We start from the raw sequence: 22156 nt of genomic DNA, 5'->3' as shown, positions 1-22156 counted from the left end.
GAACAGTAAAGTGTAGTTCAAAATGAAGAGTCTGTTTCGATATTTTGCAGTGCTTTGGTATAACAATATGGAGGCCTGCGGCTTGATCTTATGACCACGTTACCATGTTCTTGGACAACATTCCCAGGAGATTTTATTACGCTTCACGTGGTTTTGTAAGGATAATGCACAAATGTAGTGCGAGGCGTGATCTCCCATGAGAAAATACATTCGTCGAGACAAAGTTTGTTTGCCAATTAAATAACCAAACCTGATACAAGTTGTTTTTTTCATTTTGAGTGAGTGAGTGAGTTGGGTTTAACACCGCTTTTAACAGTATTCCAGTGCGGCGTATCAGCTTAATGTGTCAGGAAAGCCCGAAGTAATGCAGGTCTCAGAAGTTTACCACTTCGGTGAAACCCACGAGCACGGGTATGGTGCTGACAAACCTAGAAACATAATCGGGGCAAACCCACAATCATAGGTTTCTGGCATGCCCAAGGGACGCAACTCTGCACAGCAAATCGCGGCACCTTAGACGACTGGGCCACCCGTGACCCTTCATATTGAGTGATTGAGTTTGTTCAACAAACAACTGTTTCAGTTAACCGATCCCGTTCGTCACCTTTTACAACAAGCATAGTCACCGTATGCTTGTCATAAAAGGCGACTCATGGGATCGGGTGGTCATGCTCGCTGACTTGGTTGAAGCATGTCATCGATCTTGATTGCATGGATCGATGTCCATGATATCAATCACTGGATTGTCTGGTCCAGACTCGATTATTTACATACCGCAGTCATATAGCTGGAATATTGCTGAGTGCGGCGTTAAACAAGAAACAAACAAACCCAACCAAACCAGTTACACAACATGTCAGCTTGATGTGGGAAAAGCCCAAAGTGGTGCAGGTCTTGGATGTGTACAGCTTTGGTGAAACCCACGACCACAGCTTTGTGCCCACAAAACTGGGAACATAATCAGGGCGAATCTGAGAACAGGTTTCTGGCACGCCTACGGACAATCTCATTAAAATCAAATCCTAGTTCTCCCTATCGCTGAACAAAGTCTGTTTAGCCGCAGCGAGAACTCAGATCTGATATTAATGAGATTGGCCTACGGAATGCAACTATTCAGCACTTTGATAAAGGTCTGATAACTTTGACAGATCTCGACATTGCCCTTCTACACAAACATTGTTGCAGTAAGATACTTGGTTTGATCGTCACGTGATACACGGGATGATAGGGTACATGTTTGTACTCTTCAATCTCATAAAAAATTATGTTAATAATTGTTTCCAAGGGGGGCACTTTGCAAAGCCTTAAATTTGGGTTCCAATACATAAAATAATGTAGATATTCATATCATTGTGTCGCAAGCGCTACAACCCTATTACTCCGAACACACAACACAAAACGTGAATTCACCCAGACAGTTTATTATCTGTATTTACAATTTTTCTTGCTTGTATTTTAATCCCTCTTTGCCCGTCCAGCCTTCTTGACAACAATAGGCTTCTGGCTCCGGATGATGGCGCTGGCCCGCCGCACTGCAGCCTGCAACACAAAACAACACTCACGTTGTGCTGGCATGTTTGTGTTCCATTCTAAAAACAAACACTCAAACGTGCGTGACTGTCAAACGGCTTTTCAACAGTACATCCTGAATGAGACAATGGAATATCATTATTTGTTTACTGTTTCCAAAGATGATAGTGAGTGAGTGAGTTTGGTTTTATGCGCTTTTAACAGAATTCCAGTTATTTCACTGTGAGTCTGCTTAATGTTGGTGGAAAACCCGAAAGTGATGCAGGTCTCAGACGTTTACCACTTCAGTGAAACCCACGAGCACGGGTATGGTGCTGACAAACCTAGAAACATAATTGGGGCAAACCGGGATTCGAACCCACAATCATAGGTTTCTGACGTGCCCAAGGGATGCAACTCTGCACAGCGAATCGCGGCGCCTTAGACGACTGGGCCTGGCGTGACCCCCCAAAGATGATAAGTAACTTGAGAGTGAGAGAATGAATTCACCTGGCATGTGATAACACTGAAATATTTTCCTTTTTGGTGTTCAATACAATCCATCCCTCTCCTTCAATCAGAATACCTTACATGGTCATATATTCATAATTGACATATACTTTCACAAGGCCACAGAAATCATCTGCTACAGTCCCTTTCTACCTATTGGTAAAGTGGTAAAGTGGTTTTGTCCACAAGGAAATGTCACCAGCCGTTGAATTTTACTAGTGTCAGACTTTTTGCACCCTCCCTTAGAATACGACAAACCAATCAGAATGCGCGTATGATTTCAAGTTCTTCGTCAAAGAATCCCTCAGAAATAATTTTTGATTTTACATGTCTTTCATCTAAAAATATACCAAAGACACAGTTAAATGTGTGCAATCAAACTGTATGCTTTAAATTGCATCTGAAATATATATAATATATGGGGAAAATGTGTGAACCATTACGCAACGAGTTGACAATTGTTTTAGTTATGCCTGTTTGCGCTAAGACGCAACCCGGTTGCAAAAATGTCCCGGAATACCACGAGTTGGTCACGAAGGCCATAAACGCCTGTAATCAAGTGTGACCAGCGGTAACTGCATGAACAATAAGGCACGACATCAAGGTTATAATCAAGGTGGTCACACATTGAAGCCACAGTTGGGTCTTACAATGACCCTGTGGGGATTCCAGGTTACAATATGTCCCCAGCAATCTGTGCTCGTTGTAAGAGACGAAATGGATTGGATGGTCTGACTCAGTGACTTGGATAGTTCGTGTCTTCGTACCCTGATGGTGTTGATCATATCATCAATCATTGGATTATCTAGTCAAGAATCAGTTAGTTACAGGCTGCCATCATATACGTGCAAACTTGCCGAGGATGACGCTCAACCCCCTATCCTCACCACATGAAACAGTCTTACAAGCATGGGGGCATGGGACCTATTCTGAGCTAGACCCAGCCTTAATAATCTTAATTTTGAACTTCAAACAATAACATGTCATTTCACCAACAAATATTGTATTGCCATCTTACTAACGAAACTACAGTCGTGGTTTGCAAAAACGCCCTTCATTACTTTACTTTGCTCACGAACACACATTTATATTACTGGAAATAGCATATCAACAAATCGGTAATAAATGACAACATTCAGAATGTCTGAGTTTGTTAGTAGATCTACAGAATATTAGTTCATTGGCAGATTGCGCCAACTCACCGTTATTTACAGCAACCACGATCAGATTACCTCTATTACCTTGAAATAACCCATAGTTGCCAGAGAATAAATACTTTTATCAATTCATAAATATCATACTTTGACTTGTTAAAGTCATATTTGTTTCAGTTTTCACTATGTCAAAATAATGTTTTCACGATCAAAATCACGAACCCCCAGGAAACCTCAATGGTGACTTGTATTGATTATCCTGCAATATCAGCTTGAATATCGTTGTGACGAACTCGTGTCATCTTGCAGGTTACGGAAAGGGGCAAGTCGTGACAGGTGACAAAAATACATGACCTACATTCCATATAAGGGAAAGAGCTGAGCACACATGATGTAACCATTTCAAATCAACATAATTGGAAGATTTCGGGAAGTATAAAAGACACCAACAATCTTGTATGAATGAGTACTGAAGGGCAAACAAAGACTATGGCAAAAGGGCATTACATTTGTCGTGACAATGAAATTGAACTGTGATGTGTCAGTCAACGCAAACCTTGCGACACAGGATCCCCCAGTGTCCATTTGCTATTTCTATTGTGCTCCATGTGAGAGTGAGTGAGTGAGTATGGTTTTACGCCGCTTTTAGCAATATTCCAGCAACATCACGGCGGGCAACACCAGAAATCGGCTTCACACATTGTACCCATGTCGGGAATCGAACCCGGAGCTTCAGCGTGACGAGCGAACGCTTTAACCACAAGGCCACCCGACCGCCCCTTTCCATGTGAGAACAACAAAGACCCCAGGTATGGGTCTGACAAGCCCAGAAACAATCAGGGCACACTTGGTTTTGGAACCCAGAAAGACAGGTTTCAGACACACACAACCCCCCCCCCCCCCCCCCCCCACGAAACACCTCATGCCACCCTTAACCCTCACTAGCCATGAGGTATACTTATAATAACAGAGTCCACTTTAGTTACCATCTTCAAGTCTTTCCTGTACTTGTTTCGTCGGATGGTTTTCCTGACGGTAGCAAATGTCCGGCGAGGATCTCGCTTCATCTCAACGCGAGTGAAAGCTTTGTTGGGTTTGCGGGTGCCTGGAAGTGAAAAAAACAGTTGTGAGGATTGGTTGGCTTGTTGTTTTATGCCACACTCAGCAATATGCCAGCTATATGACAGCAGTCTGTAAATATTTGAGTCTGGACCAGACAATCCAGTGATTGATGTCATGAGCATTGATCCTTGCAATTGGGATCGATGACATGCTTCAACCAAGTCAGCGAGTCTGACCACCCGATCTCGTTAACTGCCTCTTGAGACAAGAAGTCGCCTTTCACAGCAAACATGGGTTGCTGAAGACCTGTTCTACCCTGGATCTTCACGGTAGTGGTACAAACTAGTATGTAACCAAATACCACATTGTACCCATGTCGGGAATCGAACCCGGGTCTTCGGCGTGACGAGCGGATGCTTTAACCATTAGGCTACCCGACCGCCCCAACCTGGGAAAGGGCCTCCCTACATAAATGTATTCCTTGTTGAGTAAAATACTGGAATACAGTACTGGACTACCGTTGGACTACCAGTGTGTGCATAATGCACGAATACAATGAGCTTTTTTATTTCACAACGCGAAGACGTTAGCATAAGCACACAACACCGGAAGTAGCATGTCAACAAATCTCTACTGAAGTATGCAAGTTAGTCCTGTTATTACATTGTCTGGCCATAAAAGCTTTCATAGGGTATCTGGACTTCCATTTGTACTCCATTATAGTACTTTTATCCAAGATTTCATTCAATTTTGTTTACATTAATTTTGATCATGTATGAACAGATCAGCAAATCACATTGTCTCACTTTGAACTCGCCTTGAAACGAACATTAGTCGCTAGAGATACAAAGCCTTTGGTCGTCCTATAACTGTATTAAAATGGTTTTTTTCAGTTATGATATTGGCCATGACATTAAGTTGTTTTTTTTAACTAAATCACCCACAGACTGGGGAGAAAATGTGTGAACAGCTGATTGCTATTTCTGGCTTATTTTACAAGACAAATACACATGTAATCCTAATCTCTGCGTATGAAACATTGTCCAGCATACAGTACACAAATACCACTGAATTTGCAAATCGTCTTGTCCAGTGTTTTTTTATTGTAAATTTCATGTTTTCATTGACCTAATTTGCAAATGGAAAAACAAGCGATGCAGTGTGCATGTAAAGGGAAGTAACTGCATGCTCTATTAGATCCATTGTTTTTAAGTATTCTAGCATTTCACTGCAAGAGTTGTGTGTTCGGAAAATTTAAGGAATTTGTAAAATTGAAAATAGAAACATAAGTGAACTGTGCAGTGGATTTTACGATGATGCAGGCGGTATCTGAGAACCAAGACTATTACTGTTTTAGCCTTACTGCAAATCACGACTACATTTCATCATGTTAATGTACCTGGTTTTCAGCTTTCGAATTTATGAACTTATGAAAACATCAGGTTGCTTAATCTTTTGAAATAGACCAATCGCAGTAGTATCTACAATCGATAAATTCTCACTACCAAGTTAGCAATACAAATGGTAACAATAGCAGTAATTGTTTTGAGCTCATTCAGTAATTGTTTTGTAATCATTCAGTACATGCTGTAGAGGGTTGTGGTTGGTCCTGAAGAAATTACGGTTGAATCACTTTAAACAATCTTCACACTAAAGTACTAGAATAACATCAGATCTAGATTTTCCTTCTCTATAATGTATTTTCTTCGCCCATGTCAAGTTTGAGTGAGACAAATGGATGCCCTATAAGATGCAGACCGAACACATTGCATCACTGACCCGTTGCATTTCTGGTGACCATGACAATGCCCTTTCCGTCTTTTGCTGGCTCCACGCCAACAGTTTTCCTGCGGATCAGACCATTGTAGCGGAAAGAGTTGATGTTCTTCAAATTGTTTCTTTCCTGCAATCAATACACACAAACACGCATGTAGTACATATTTGTTTGTTGTGTAATGCCGCACTCAGCAACATTCCAGCTGAGGAATATTCCAGCTACATGCAGAGATGCCAACCATTACAATTTGGAGCCTAAAATTACGATATGACACTTGACCTTTTTTGACAATGTATTTACATGCTTATAATATCACTGAGACCAAATTGTTTATAAACCAGCGACATGAAGCATTCTCCAGCAAACCAATGACAGCCATGCTTTCAATTCACACAGCGTTAAAATATCAATTACTCAGTGATGTCGGGTCTCTGAATGATTGTTATGCTTAAACACACTCAAGTCATTTTATTGATCGATCTTTGCAGGTTTGAGAGCAACTGTACCGTGCTGACGGTGAGGCCGGGTCTCTTCAACAAGAAGGAGGAGTTATTCCTGATGATCATCCACTGCAGGTCGGCCGACATTGTGACACGTGGTGACGACGATCTGTCAGCTGAAACAGGAAAACTATGAAAATAACTCTCAACAACCTTGTTTACTGCAAGAAATCAGAGCAATCAGGGATATAGAGAATCTCTCCCGAGTGTCTTTCAATTTCAAATTTATCATCACGAGTGGATAAAATTGGAAAAACTCCGAGGCTTGCCGGGGAGTTTTTTCCACTTTTATCATCAAGTGTTGATATATTTAATATCAAAAGATTTTATTTATCATCCAACATTATTCTTCCACCTTTTTCAGTTTGTAGACAGTCATAAGTAGTGTCTTAAGTGTAAAAAGTACTGCTTACAGCTTTTGTAGCAGAGCCATTTGTGATGTCATTTGATTGTGACGTCATGGTAGCCAATGACGTGGTTAACAACCATGTGGTTAACCAGTGGTTAACAACCAGAGCATCGATCTAGGCACTTGGGATATTGATGACATGCATCAACCAAGTCGGCAAGTCTGACCACCCGATCCAGTTAGATGCCTCTCACAACAACCAATGCTGACCTGGATCTTCAAGGGGCCTTTGACTACCGTATTTTCTTGAGTATAGTGCGCACCCATGTATAATGCGCACCCCCCTCTAGCGGGTTCAATATTTTGGAAAAAAAGAAATTTGAATATTATGCGCAAAAATCTTTTACACCGTACCCTTTCAGCGAAGTCCGGCAAACGAACGGGTGCTGAGAAACTTCGTCAGTACAAATTCAAATTTGAGATAAAAAATCACCAGACATGTTTATTTATCGTTTAAATAGTATTTATTGTTCTGCTAGGCATTGTTTTATATTTAGGGATTAAGATTACCTTGCGTATTTTCTCGTAAACTAAGCTGGAAACAGCAATCAGCTGTACACACGTTTTCTTGGAATCGACCGGTGATTCGGTCAAGACACACCCAATGATATAACTTTATAAGATTTTTAATGGAAGGATCAGCGACAATTGTATCTGAAACTATTTTATTTATCAGGAATAATATATTCCATTATTTTCTTAATTATATGCAACCTTTACTAAACATATTTAAAATAATAATAACCCTAAGCGAAGCAGCTGATCGCTATTCCCGGGTATTATTTTTTACAAGGAACATGTCTGACCAGTCACCGTCAAGGCTCACGCGCACGTGATCACGTGATCGCGTGAACTTCATGTTGACATAGAATCGTCAAACAAAAACAAATATGACTTTTAACGAGTCAAAGTATGGCATTTATGATATATGTATCGATTCTCTGTCAACTAAAGTTTGTTTCAAGGCGTCAATAGCGGTATTCTGACCGTGGTTGCTGTTAATAACGGTGAGTTGTGCGATCTTCCGATCGCTTCACACACGATTTCGCCGAAATTAATAAAAACAATATTATAAGGAATTTTGAATAAAATCAATGAAATAAGTTACAAACATAAGTCCAGATATACAAAGAACACTTTTTATAGCCAGACAGTGTAATTACATGATTATTTTGCGTACTTCAGTATGGATTTGTTGACATGGTATTCCCGGTGTTTCATGCTCACGGTAATGTCTTTCCATGGGGGAAAAAAACATCAAAACTCATAATTCGTGTATAATGCGCACCCCCTTCCACACAGCTGTGTTTTTTGGAAAAAAAGTGCGCACTATACTCAAGAAAATACGGTATTAACTGAGGGTGTTGTGTTGGTGCAGCTAGACCTTGCAAGAAAAGGCCAAAGCTGCTGAAACTTCTCTATAATTGGATGGAGGTAAGTCCTAAATACAACATGACAACACAGGTACAGTTGTCAAATATCACATCCTTTTCATACATTAACAGGTATGTTGAGAAGGATGGCTAAAAAGTCTAAGAAGCTGCGAGTTAGGGAGTTTGTTGCAGTTGGGGGCTTCATTATCATGATCATAAAAGACTATTTATTTTTTCTTTCTCGTAAACACAATACTTGTGCATAACAATTATTACTAGGCTGTTCAAGACATCCAAGCGACATTAAGTTACAATCTTTCCAACCTTAAATACATTTTATTCGACGTGTATACACGCATCCTTACAAAATAATTGATCACCAAACCACCAGTCATCAGAAACATGACTGACATGGAAAGTGTTTGTCGCTGACGAGGATTCATCTTAAAACAATTACAATGTGCAGTACTTGTAAATGAACTTCTATTCATAAGCCCTTCTAAATAATGTGCCCGTGATTTAAATCATGACTTTATAGTATACAAATATTCTGTCTTGGTCGCGGATACACCAATGCTTCTAAACAATTTGCTAACAGTCTCCCTCAATAAAATTTGTTCTGTCTTCACTGGGGATTTCGTTCGCCTAATATTAGGGTGTGTGCTGAACCCGATGTCATGTACATCTACATGTGTGCCCTTCAGTTACATTGGCTGCAATCCCTTCACCCTGTCAACAAATCTGTTAAACTGTCCGCAGTACGAACTAAGCATTCAGAAATTGGAGAGAAGGGAAGCACATGGCATGTGCGTGATGCTAGAAAGAGATTATTTTGTGATCTGGCCATTCTACACTCATAATTATGGGTAAACGTGATATCTAATACCATCACTTTGACACCTCCATATCAAACCATCATAATTTTCATAATTAGTGCATTTATTCACAGTTTTCTGCGACAACAATTGCAAAAGCACTGTACCTCAACGTGAGAATTGAAAAAGAGGCTGACCGGAAGTAACGGAACTATAATATTTATCCGCGAGCACAAGGAAAGTAGTTTCTATACAACTATTTAACACAGAGACCTGATGACACGAACTCGTGTGGTTTCGATAAAGTCAATAATTTCGTGTTTATTTTGTCCTCGCCACTTAAAATTGATTCACGAAATATTGCGATGATTAATTAACGAAGATAGATGCATGTGTGCTAATACAAGCCATTCGAACCATAATAAATATTACTTTTTATCCATTTTGTTAGCGATAAACATCATCATTGAGTTTTGTTTGCGTGGTTACAATCCGGCTGAAGATCGTCCCTTGTCTCTTGCCTCAGTTTTCATCTTGACAAATACTTGCATTGTTTAATTAAGAGGATAAGGGTTAATTGAATTTTGCATAATTAATTACTTTGTTTATGCACCATAATCAGTTTGTTTGGATGAGGTATTAGTTGCCTCTACTACGATGCGCATTAAGAAGTTAATTGAAGCTGAACAGTTTTGACAGACCATATCTAAAAATAATATATCAGTCCGTAATAGCCTATAAAAATATAACAACTTATCTGAGGCCATATTTGTGTAGCAGAATATGTGTGTGCATCGATAAATGATGTCAAAAACACGGCTACGGGTGTGATTCGTTTTATTAGATGACGAGTGGTATACCTTTCTTTCACACCCTGAAATGCATAATAACACTCAATAAGAATCTTGTAAATTATGACAATTAAAATGAGAACATGCTACATCATTAGGATTACCTTATACATATATAGAGGATATGTATACGTCCGAACATGATACATCATTAGAATTACATTATACATACATATAGTATATGCATACATCAAATCAAAATACTTCTTATTGGTGTAAAACGTGATCAATAGATAAACATAATAATAATAATAATAATATATATTTACATGTGGTGATAAGTAAACATACCAGAAGTATGGCCTCTAGTTGTAGGTTACACTTTAGCCTGTCACGACTACATGGTCAGGGCTACAGTGACATCAAAGTACCTATAAATATGGAAGTTATTCTAAATGTACAATAAAACTAGCTTCTTTACACAATGCTCTTGCGCGTGTGGACATTATTATCAAATCAGTGCTATTGTTTATACATATTTACAGATCTGAACACAGCACTACCATAAAACACAATAAATTACTAAACATCCTAAAACTATCATAAATGTCCACACACTTACAATACATTTAACACATATATGATAGCCTCATAACATAGTCAAAAAACACTCTGTCCAGGAGAATCAGACATTGACTAAATCTCACACACATCATAACAAATACTTTATTTAACGTACACCTATTTATATAATCATATTTATGAAAAGATAGATTTATATATGTTTACGTATTAAATTGGAAACATACCTTGACTTTACAAAATCTGTAAAATGTGCCTACTTGCTGTCGCCTGTCAGTGACTTGTCTGTGTAGTGACTGAGGTGCAAGTGAGGGTTAAAAAGCATGCAAAGCTGACCCTAAGGAAAACAATAGGGTCAACCACTCAACCAGAACATTTGCCCTGGATGACACAAAGGAGCTGATAGGGTAGTGACTGACCCAAGCATAACTAAGTTAAAAGGTGTTGTATCAAATCTTCATTAAAATCCCTAAAACCCATACTGCAAACTAATACTAAATACTAATACTAAATACTAATATTAAATACTAATATTAATAATAATACTAATGCTAATACTAACTACAGTATGTATTATTTACACTATATACTAATACTGACACAAATAACTAATGCTAATATTAATACTAATACTAACTACACTATGTATTATATACACTATATACTACTGGTATATTACTGGTTAGTTGACAGTTAAACAAAACCTGTAACTGCCACATTTGCATTGGGCCATTTTCTCTATATCCCGTTTTTGAAACGCAAATTATTGATATCATAAACTAATTGATGACTTAAGGGAATCGAGATTAAATAGAATATCGGCGCGGTATAATCTTTGCTATCAAATCACCTATTCACGGTCTTCATGTGAGGCTTTAAACAATGTTATTGGTAGTATAAATAGTTATGTGGTATATAGTATATGAAGAAGTACATTTTGCTGCGGGGCCATATCCGGCTGCGAGGTGCCGGAAATTATTTTAATTTGACAACAAGAAGGTGTTTGACAGATAGATGGTGCAAATGTTGCTCCTTTTCAGGGATGTTGATGTCATATATGGTCGGAATTGACTTTCTGTGCATACATCTACCCCATGTCAAAAGCAACCATGCCATCGAAGCATGACATTCTTTCTGAACATCTCTATACGAAAGTTGAAGAGCTAAAACCAAAATATTCCACTGCACAAATTACCGGGATGCTGTTGGATGGGAACGACGAGAACGTGATGAGAATGTTGGAAGATCCTTCATATCTGAAGAATTATGTGACAAAAGCAGTGCAGATATTGGAAAATCAAAATTTTACATCTAACAGTTATAGGTACAACATTAATATTTATATGGTGTTCGCATTGACACTTGGTTGGTGGCGTGTCATCGTAGCCTGCAACCTCGGGGTATCGCGGTACTTGTCATGTACGCTAAACGGAACAAAATGCACTCACTAACCTTTATGATTATTCGTGTTCTCTAGATCAGGTGTATTTTATTTTATCTAACAATGCATATTTCACTGATAAAAGTTCATTATTTACATTAGTGGCTCCGAGTAAAAGCCGGGCCTCGCGCTCAGTTTGACAAGGGAGAGAACTCCATCGTATCGCGATACAGAGAAAAGTTGTGTATGGAGGTCCGAATTGGACAAAAAGAGGACATAATTCTACCAACCACTTGGTATGATCATGCCAGACATCAGTGATTTGTCAAGACAAGTGCAAATACAGCACAAGTAAAATTCTAAATGTGTTATCAGTAATAGGTATTCAATGCATATTTACCGAAAAGTAAGAGAAGAATATTTTAAAAATCAACAGCAAAATATAAGAAATGATATTCTAAGATTTAAAAAAATAAAATTGGATGACAATAATTTGTCATAAAATGGAAAAATGTTAAAAGTCAACAATAAATAAATAAAAAGCACTACTAGTACATGTATATCCAAAGTATGTATGTATCTTTTGGCTTCTAGTGAAGAACGTATTTCTAAGTTTGGCATTATGGCCCGTATGATCTCCCAATAGATTCTCGGCACAGAGCGGGAAAAATTGTGCGGACTACGTAACTTCCGTTACCTTATTAGTCGCCATGAATATGCAGATGATCTAGTTCAGGTCGATAGAGAAAGTTTACTTGGGGAACTGCGGGTTATATCGTTGGCCATTGATAGATGGGGTTAAGGCAATATTAAAAAATATGCCAGAAGTAAGTATCAACACATTAATAACTCCTTACTTAAAGCAGACGGAACATTCCGAGGAAATTGAAATTGTTTACAAAGTGAGCACTTCCTGGTTACTGATTTGCATTAATAGACAGCCGCTAGGAGGCGTGTCCTGCGTGAACTACCGAAAATCACAAATGCCGCGATACGATGAATGCCGCGGTACCATGGGGTCCGAGTATACCTCAACGGGGGGATAGGGTGGTCACGCTCGCTGACTTGCATGTAATTGTAAACCAATTGTGTAGATTGATGCTCAGGATGTCACTCACTGGATTATCTGGTCCATACTTAATTATTTACAGCATTAAACCACGAACAAACAAACAAAACGTACTTGACAGCATCTATCATGTACACAATATCAATCACAGTATTGTCTGATCCAGACATTCTTATTTACACTCTGCCATCATATACTATAGCAGGAATACTGCTGACTGCAGCGTTAAACAACAAAAAATGAAAGCTGATTAAACGACAAAGTAAAATAAAAACAAACTGTTTCCGAATCATCCTTATGAGATGAGTAATTTGGATGATGGTGTTGTGGTCCTTGTTGAGCACTGAGAATGACTAAAGTTTTACATGTTTCAGTAAAGTTTTAAATGTTTCAGTGCATCGCGAGACGTGAGGAAGCCAGCAGCGGAGTCCTGCCCAGAACTCTGTGATGCCCTGTATGATAAAATAGCTGTTCTTGAACCATCAATGCCATCACAGTTAACAGGTGTAGTAGTGTTCTCGAGGATTTTGTACATATACATTATAGAATCATGTGTAGTATTTACTTCTGTTTCCTGTTCTGTACCTTTGACACTCTGGAAGGCAGTGCAAGAGAAGTGACACCAAGCAGAGGACCTGGGAGCCAGTCTAAACAGTAATCTCTATCATAAATGAGTAGGTTTTATACTGCATTGAGATATCTTAATTCTACATCACAAATGATGGAGATCTGGAACAGAACGAAAATCGGAACTAAATCCTACACATGATTGTATATCTACTCAGGTATGTTCTACAAGGTTTATGATTGTTTTGTTTTAATGGATGTTAGTGTGTCACCGGTATTAACATACACCTGTATGCCGCAGCTGAAAACATTTTAGAGGGTAACTTGATACCAATCAGTTGTGTTTTTCTGATCCAGACTTGTTTTTCAAGTCACCTTCATAAAGGTAGATTATTGCTGAGTACAAGAAACATACAAGACCATGTCTTGAAAAGTATTTATCATACAGATATCGCCTTAGTTTTAGCCAATAAGATGTTTCATCTTATTATATAATATACTTCATCCTATTATATAAGATGCTACAGGATGAATTGCAAAGAACAGTGAAAAACAAGGCTATGGTATATTTCACGATAAAACATTGTTCTATTACAGAGCTCCAGATAAGCTGCGTATCTGCGTGAAATACGCATCAGAAATGCAGAAATACACAGTAAAATATAATCTAAGCGTATCAAATACGCAACGAACATTACAGATATGCTACAAAAATCAAACTTGTGCGTATCATCAAAATATTGTGAAGTAACCCTGCGTATACGATTAGCAAATCAGCAACTTATTTTGAAATTATAAACGGGCATTTGTCAACCTTGCCAAACTCCACAATGACAGTTACATCATGATCATTTGCCATCACACTTTCTTGTGGAAGTATCTGGGTATTTTTTAGTCCTATAAAGCTCTCCAACCCACACGACACCAGTTTGTAGGGACTAGATGAATAGTGTTTTTAAATATTTAACTTAAATACCCACATGTGTAAAAACTAGTGGGTAACAGAAATTTGAATACGCAGATAGAATTACTGATACCCAATGATTTTAAAATGTATGGGTAAAATAGCCACAACACCAAAAGCTTATCTGGAGCTCTGTATTATGACGTGATTCTGAAGATTCGAACATACCCTTGAAACACGATGTCTTGAATTGGACCACACTATGTTAGAGTAGTGAGTTGCTCCCCTTAGCTGTAGCTGGGCAATGCAGATAAATGCAATGGCCGAAACAATCACATGAAAAAGTGGGCAAGATATGGCAATCTGTAATGGGAGGAAAGGTACAGATGGTGGCTGTGAGAGTTGGGAGAATATTCAGGAAATACCAAACTGACAGCCCCATCCTTCCCCATTTTAAACAATGGACTTGTCTTACATTGCCGAGATCAGATTGTATTCAGGGCATCATTATTTACAGATGGGTTCTTGTTTTTGAAGCTTGTAAATTTAATAACATCCTTAAAGAGGCTGTAAATGATGTTGTTATCTCTTATAAGATATCAACGTGAGAGGGAGTTGTTTATCAAACAATAAAACACTGCAGGGAGAATAGGCCACTCGTGTCCTGAGTGGTTTATTCTCCCTGCAGTGTTTTATTGTACAATAAACAACTCTTTCTTGTCATTTATTTCTAAAGTATATATGATCTCTGTCATCTTATGTTACAAATGTAGTAGATGTGCATTTACCCAAATTGATATTAAGTCATGGTTGGTGAAAGATTTAAAGGGCTCATGAAATGTAAAAGGCCAGTTGAGTCTCATAAAAGATCTTTTTGGTGACAGCTGATTTTCTTCCATTCATGCATGTAGTAATTTTCTGTTCAATGCACAATGTATTCAGGGTTCATTTTAACACATGCACATGCCCCAATCTCCCAATTTATGCTTGTTTGTTCTCAAGGGATAACATGAAACTCACTCTCAGGGCATGCCATGAGTAGAGTTGGTCTCCAGCCTCTAAAGATTGTCCCATGGCAACTTTGGCTCACTGACTGAAAGCACATCACTGTACCCCAACTGTGTGGGACCGCCTCCGTGGTCTAGTGGTAGAGCGTCCGCCCGGAGAGCGGAAGGTCCGGGGTTCAATCCCCGACCGCGTCATATCAAAAGACGTTAAAAGATGGTACTTGTTGATACCCTGTCTGGTGCTCGGCATTAAGGGGATAAAACAAGGACTGGTCGGCTCGGAGTCAGTATACTGTGTCTAAGTGGAGTATTCATGTTAAACTGCGGCATGGTATCTCAGTGAGCTAGCACTATAAATCGGCATCAGTCCGGGCTAGTACAAGCAGCCACACACACACACACGTGCATGCACGTCGCTATATAAGTGCAATAATCTTGGACGCGACATTAAACCCCATTTCACCTCACCTCACCCAACTGTGTGGATGAATATTTATCACTTGTTTGTCTGGTCAAAACTCAATTATTTACTGATCGTCATCATTTAAACAATATCTCCCTACATGCTCTATTTCCCTGTGGACAGGCATGCTGGCCGAGCTGGACACTGACACTGTGTCACAGCTTCTAGTATCGCCCGAGATGTTGAAACTAGCCGTGTCCCGAGCCAAGGAGTCCTACCTCAAGTGTAACCATGTCTCACCGGATGGCAGTGTTCCACACACAGAGCCAAACAACAACCAAACGACAGACAGTGATCTCGGACAGAAAGTTTATGACAAAGTTCAGGAAGTTTTCCCTGATCATGCTTCTCATATCACAGGTAAACCAAGACAGCACTTTATATTCTTTTCTTGGAATGTCACAAGAATAATTTTATGACACAAAAACGTTTTATTGAACATGTCTTAAAGTTGTTTCGGTCAGTAGGTTCAGTGAGCAAAAATACTCTCTCAGTGCAGAATGTTTACAGTAATATGTTTATTAATTCTGTCGGAGAAAGCATTGTATCCATCATAAGCTGCAGTTACCATGGTAACCAAATTGTCCAGTCAAAACATTTCAATATTTTTTTTTAATTATGAACAGTGTCTTTTGTCTTTTTGTAGTTCAATGTTCTTTCAAGTTGTCCAAAAAGAAGTGTCCTTAAGACCAACTAATGACAGAACTGTGGAGTAATGTTTATGAACATAATAATCACTGGGGGGTAATTTTCTAAAGGTTAGCGACTTCCTACTTTGTGATACTTACTCTCAACATGGCGTGTTTGTGTTTGTTCGGAAATATTTACAATTTATCCTGTGATTGAATTTGATGCTTGGCACATCTTAACGCACAATCAAGGTAATTAATTTCCTTTTTTGGTCAGTTAGTCCGAGTCGATGGTCATTGTGACAGTGAGGTTGTAATCGGCTCCTCACAAAATTCATGAGCAGGAGGGTCTGCCTTCGACTGCCATTGTAAAAATCTTTTTCATACTTTCCTTTAGTAAAAAAATTGACCCGTGAAGATCCATTAGAATAGAACCTCAGCAACCATGCTTGCCGTAAAAGGCGACTATGCTTGTTGTAAGAGGCAACTTACAGGATCGGGTGGTCAGGCTTGCTGACTTGGTTGATGCATTTCATCGTATCCCAATTCCATGGATCAATGCTCATGATGTCAATCACTGGATTGTCTGTTCCAGACTCGGATTATTTTACAGACTGCTGTCATATAGCTGGAATATTGCTGAATGCGGCGTTATACAACCCCCCAAAAAACAGTAAAAAGATCTCACCACTGTTTGATTTTCCTACATGCGGATGAAAAGCTTTACCCGCCTGTTTTACATGTCTGATACAGTAACAAAGCTCCAAACAGTCAACACAGATACCCACTTACCTGTTTTAACATGAGAGTGTAAGGAAAGTGCTGACTGACTGAGGTGATGTTGACTGTTGTTTCAGGGATGCTGTTGGAGATGGGGACGTCACGGTTGCAGCATCTTCTCTCCGACGACCCCGCCCGACTGACTGTGTACATGCAACAGGCCTACCACACACTACAGCAGTACCACGCCCAGTGCTGAGGATCTCCAGCCACAGATTGCCTCTGCATGTCTTATTTATCATACCCCGCTTCCACATCGTTGCCATGGTTTCTCGTGTCAAACAATATGAAAAATATCTGTTGATGCTAAGTTGATGGTACACATGCTTTGCAAATCCTTTAATTGACCGAAATATGCACGGTACTTTATAAACCAGATGTTGATTTCATTACGCAATTTTGATTGGACTACGCAGGCTTGTTACTCGAGCCAAAATATAACTTCATAATACCAGCCTAGTTCGGCAAGGGTGGAAAGTGGACTGTTACAGTCAGTTAACTCCCTTGTCTCAGGAAGATGGACACAATCTGAGTGGAGGAAGTACCCTTTGAACACTACAGGGGTTTCAAGGAACCCGTTTTTGAACATATTTTGCATTTCAGTTACTTCACATTACAATGTAGGGAAATGTTAGCATGGTTAGTCTGTTGTCTGTGGTCCCAGTACAAAGCTGTGTCTTGTCAGATGACCTCAAAATGATTGACGTGGCTCTTGTACTACACAACTGGAGGGGGCACGGGTGGCCCAGTCGTCTAAGGCGCCGTAAAACACCAGAAACCTATGATTGTGGATTCGAATCCTGATTTGCCTCAATTATGTTTCCAGGTTTGTCATCCCCATACCCGTGCTCGTGGGTTTCACCAAAGTGGTAAACATCTGAGACCTGCATCACTTCAGGCTTTCCTCCCACATTAAGCTGACATGCCGCAATATAACTTGAATACTGTTAAAAGCGGCGTTAAAACCTCAACTCACTCAACTGGAAACTAACCAAGTTTTGACTAACATAAGGACTGCCATCACAGGTGGTTACATATCTCTCAATTATTAACAGGGCACATGTGTATCCAGTCCCTTAAACGTTGCAATTCTCTTGGCTGAGTTGAATCCTTAATAGTTGAAGCCTGTTATGGTGAGTTCGAATCCCAGTTCACACGGATTATGTTTCTTGGTTTGTCAGCACCATATTCATGTTTTTAGGTTTCACCGAAGTGGTAAACGTCTATGACCTCCATCACTTGGGGCTTTCCTCTCACAAGTCGTGAGATGATGACATACTGTTCAAAGCGATGTTAAGCCAAGATCACTCACAAACTCAGTATTACCTTTTCAATTAGTTTTTTAACTCATGAAGATTTTTACAACTTGAATATGAAAACAAATATTTCCTTTGCCATCATCAATGAGCTTCCATCAAAACCAAAGGTCATTCATCATCACATGTATCAATAAGGTACCGTATTCGACATAATAAGCATCCAGGGCGCTCTCAAAATTAGAAATAGGGGGCTTTGTTAGAATATATATTGGTGAGAAAACAAAACAGAGTTGAAAGATCAGAAATTTCGTGGTTTATGCTGACAGTCTGAAATGTTTATATATGACAGATATATTTTTCCAGAATTTAATTGCCCATAATTAAGGGTGCATATGACAAACCAGTGCGTATTATACGAGAATAAATAAGTCTTGTGTACATTGATCATTCAGAAGGAGTGCTAATAGGGATTGTTCACTAGCCAATACATTAGCAAATATCGCTGTGGGTGCTCATTAGAGCGGGGCGCTTATTACGTCGAATACGGTATATGTATAATATTGCGAGGACCTGGAATGATGGGACTATTTTAGTTGCAAAGGAATCCAATCTCATTAAAATGTGGCTTTTTACTCTGGTATTATACCTCCCTGCATAAACACATGTAATTGTCATTCAAAAGTGGTGCAATAGGTAGAAGAAATACAGTAAACTACGGTTATAACGAACTCAAAGGGACCACTAATTTTATTTCGTTATAACCGTAGTTTGTTATAAGCATATATGCAGCATATATACAACAAATGGCCGGGACTAAAAAATAAGTTTGTTATATCGGTCAGTTCGTTATAAGCGTGTTCGTCATAACCGTAGTTTACTGTATCCTCAAAAGACATGCTGATTCACATCCAACAACAATCTGCTTGAAGGTCTTGGATTTTCACTGCGTGATTAAAGAAACAGTTTTCCCTTTCAATCCTTTTCCTTGGAAATGTTATATCTTAAAATATATGCAAAATATTTTGCGAATTTTCTGAAAAAAAATAGTATTGCTAAATATTTTGCATACATTTTAAGACGTAGCATTATCGGGGGAAAGAATGGTTGCCAGAAAAACGTTATTTTCAAACGTAATTGGCGTTGCCAATGATTGGCTGATGTGACCTCCATGGTATGGTATCAGAGCAGAAGATCACATTTTAATGAGCCCGAACGGAAACAGAACGTTTGTGTTTCAGCAATGCATTGTTGCAGATGATGATGATGGATTTAGTTATGATCACATACTCATGATAATGAATTCCACTTTGTACAATTGTCTTTCCATATATATGAGGGCATTTGCTATTATATTAACAACTATTTACAATTAGTATTTTATTTGGTTGTCTGTTGCCTGTACTGCTTGATGTGTTCGGCGTGAGGGTCAGCGTCTGCCCCACCCAGCGCTGTGCTGGGGGGACGGTGAAGGGGAGAAAAGATTTTGTTATTTTCAGGTTTGTTTTTCTCTTTATTTTGGGGGGAGTTGGTGAATCAAACTAATTCAGTAAGGTGATACGTACTGGCTAGGGTGATATGGTGTGATTAGACCGCCGTCATATAGCTGGAATATTGCTGAGTGTGGCGTAAAACAACAAACCAACCAACCAACTGGATCGGGAAATCTATATCTTTGTCTCTGGGAGAAGTTTGGTGCTAGGTCTTCAGCACAGCATGAGGAGTACCGTAGTGCTGCCACAGTGGTTGTGAAGGACCTGATCGGAGTCACAGATCTTCCTCCATGTGCTTTGTCTGTTTGAAGAAAGGGTGGCTGTGAGGTGTTATGTTTTTCCTTCATCTGACATGATCTGGTTACATAGTGTGGCATGATCAAGTTACTTGGCATGACATGATCTAGTTGCATGGTCTGACACGATCAATTTTCATGGTCTAGTTGCATGATGTCAAATTACCAATTTACATGATGTAACATGATCTAATTAAGGGTCTAACAAGATCTATTTACCTGGTCTAACATGGTCTATATAATGGTCTAATGTAATCAAGTTACAGATGTAACATGGTCTATTTTATGGTGTAACATGATCTTGTTGTGTGATCTGACATGAACCATTTACATGGTCTAACATGAGTTACTTACATGGTCTAAGTTTGTTCAGTTTTTGTAATCATTCCATGAAATCCACCAAGTATTGATGATAGGTTTGTTTCCCAATGCATGGTATTATAACACTTCCAGTGTCATTTATTTGTGTTCACGACCACTTTTGCCGGGAAATCCTGAAGTATAAAATATCCGAATGTGCATATGTGATATTGTTTTGCATTTTCTACAATGTATGGGTTGTTTCGGTGATAGAATTATTGGTGTTGTTTTTCAAATGATATAAAACCAAAGTACCTTTTGTTACAGAATGGATTTTAAACAGGATTGGAAAAATTATGTCAGATTGTATGATGACTTACAAACAATATGTTGTATGTTTTGTTTTTTGTTTCCCATCCTCAGTCCGCCATGTTGATGTATGTACTTTACTACTCAAAAATAATTAAGGACTAGCCGATTCTTTTATATTACTTAAGCTAATCTGACATTATGACTGATGAACCATAGTAATATGAAAGAATTGTGGGGTCCTTAACATTTTTTAAGTCATTTATATGTTGATCTCTATACCTTGAATCCTGAATGGTTCATAGATAAACTAAAAAAACAGTGTGAGACAAGCGGACGTGGGAATTAAAATGACGCTGAGCCAACTAGTCCTCGTTTTAGCCCCTTAATGTCGAGCGCCAGAGTAACAACAAGCATCATCTTTTGATGTCTTTTGGTATGATGTGGCCGGGGATCAAATCCATGACCTTCCTCTCTCTGGGCGGACGCTCTGTCCACTAGGCTACAAATTGCAATAACACTGCTAGTTTCTATGAAATATTCTGGGTAGAGGTAAAGGAATGTTGTGTTACATACTGCAACAGATTGAGGATGTTGTTTGGGTTCCAATGAAGAAACGAAGAACTGCAAATATAAGGACTATATATGTACCTTTTCATGTATGCTTCAAGAATTTAGTATTATGATAATCGCTTTGCATTCCAGATAAAATTTATAATGAATATGTTCTCTTGTTTGTGTTTTGTACTGAACAGTGAGTGAATACTGTTTCATGTTGCACCTCCGTGGGTATTCTGTAGCAGGTACCCAGTACCGATGCTTGTCTGAGGTGGAAGATTGTTGGGTTACAATGTGTCGTGATTGATCGTACAGCATGTATTGTTGCTCATGCTGTTGACCACTAGTGTGCTTGGAGGAGACTCGATCCTTTATTCATTTTCAAGCCCTCTCCTCTCCCCTCAATCTTGGTAGCTAGCATCAAGATGTGATATAAAATTGATTGAAGTTGCTGTGATTTGCTGACTGCAGCATTAAACAACATTCGTTCACTCACTGTGACTTTCTTTGTGATATCACAGTGGTGGTTCAAACACACACATTCAAAAGCATGACTTTCCTAGTGGTGTGAGATACAGCATTTAGTGTTCAGAGTTACCTCCCTTACTTCTAATTTGTTTTGTTTGTCATAAAATGCAACACTCAATATTTCAGCTATTTGA

At 38.9% G+C, this 22156-nt stretch overlaps 2 protein-coding genes across 2 annotated transcripts; one reads left to right on the top strand and one right to left on the bottom strand.

Moving 5' to 3' along the window:
• Positions 1-1405: 1405 nt before the first annotated feature.
• LOC124143580 (60S ribosomal protein L28-like) lies at positions 1406-6673 on the bottom strand. The gene is made up of 4 exons (XM_046512606.2): positions 6519-6673; positions 6015-6138; positions 4160-4278; positions 1406-1539 (listed from the first exon to the last, which is right to left on the bottom strand). Exons 1-4 carry the CDS (start codon positions 6597-6599, stop codon positions 1456-1458), a joined length of 408 nt encoding a protein of 135 aa, XP_046368562.1. The 5' UTR covers positions 6600-6673; the 3' UTR covers positions 1406-1455.
• Positions 6674-11435: 4762 nt separating this feature from the next.
• On the top strand, positions 11436-18921 carry LOC124143579. Its single transcript, XM_046512605.2, has 4 exons — positions 11436-11806; positions 13327-13436; positions 15997-16233; positions 17360-18921. The coding sequence occupies exons 1-4, from the start codon at positions 11577-11579 to the stop codon at positions 17479-17481; spliced, it is 699 nt and encodes a 232-aa protein (XP_046368561.2). The 5' UTR covers positions 11436-11576; the 3' UTR covers positions 17482-18921.
• Positions 18922-22156: the final 3235 nt, after the last annotated feature.

The sequence above is a fragment of the Haliotis rufescens genome, unplaced genomic scaffold, assembly GCF_023055435.1.
Source record: "Haliotis rufescens isolate VD_foot unplaced genomic scaffold, xgHalRufe1.0.p SCAF_8, whole genome shotgun sequence".
Lineage (NCBI taxonomy): Eukaryota > Metazoa > Mollusca > Gastropoda > Lepetellida > Haliotidae > Haliotis > Haliotis rufescens.
This window is presented reverse-complemented; position numbering and strand designations above follow the sequence as displayed.

Coding starts and splice junctions, on each gene's coding strand:
- LOC124143580 (XM_046512606.2), bottom strand. CDS start 6,599: ATGTCGGCCGACCTGCAGTGGATGATCATCAGGAATAACTCCTCCTTC. Junction 4,279..6,014: donor GGTCACCAGAAATGCAACGG/GTCAGTGATGCA, acceptor TTTCACTTCCAG/GCACCCGCAAACCCAACAAA. Junction 1,540..4,159: donor ACAGGAAAGACTTGAAGATG/GTAACTAAAGTG, acceptor TTTGTGTTGCAG/GCTGCAGTGCGGCGGGCCAG.
- LOC124143579 (XM_046512605.2), top strand. CDS start 11,577: ATGTCAAAAGCAACCATGCCATCGAAGCATGACATTCTTTCTGAACAT. Junction 13,437..15,996: donor AATGCCATCACAGTTAACAG/GTGTAGTAGTGT, acceptor CCCTGTGGACAG/GCATGCTGGCCGAGCTGGAC. Junction 16,234..17,359: donor TCATGCTTCTCATATCACAG/GTAAACCAAGAC, acceptor CTGTTGTTTCAG/GGATGCTGTTGGAGATGGGG.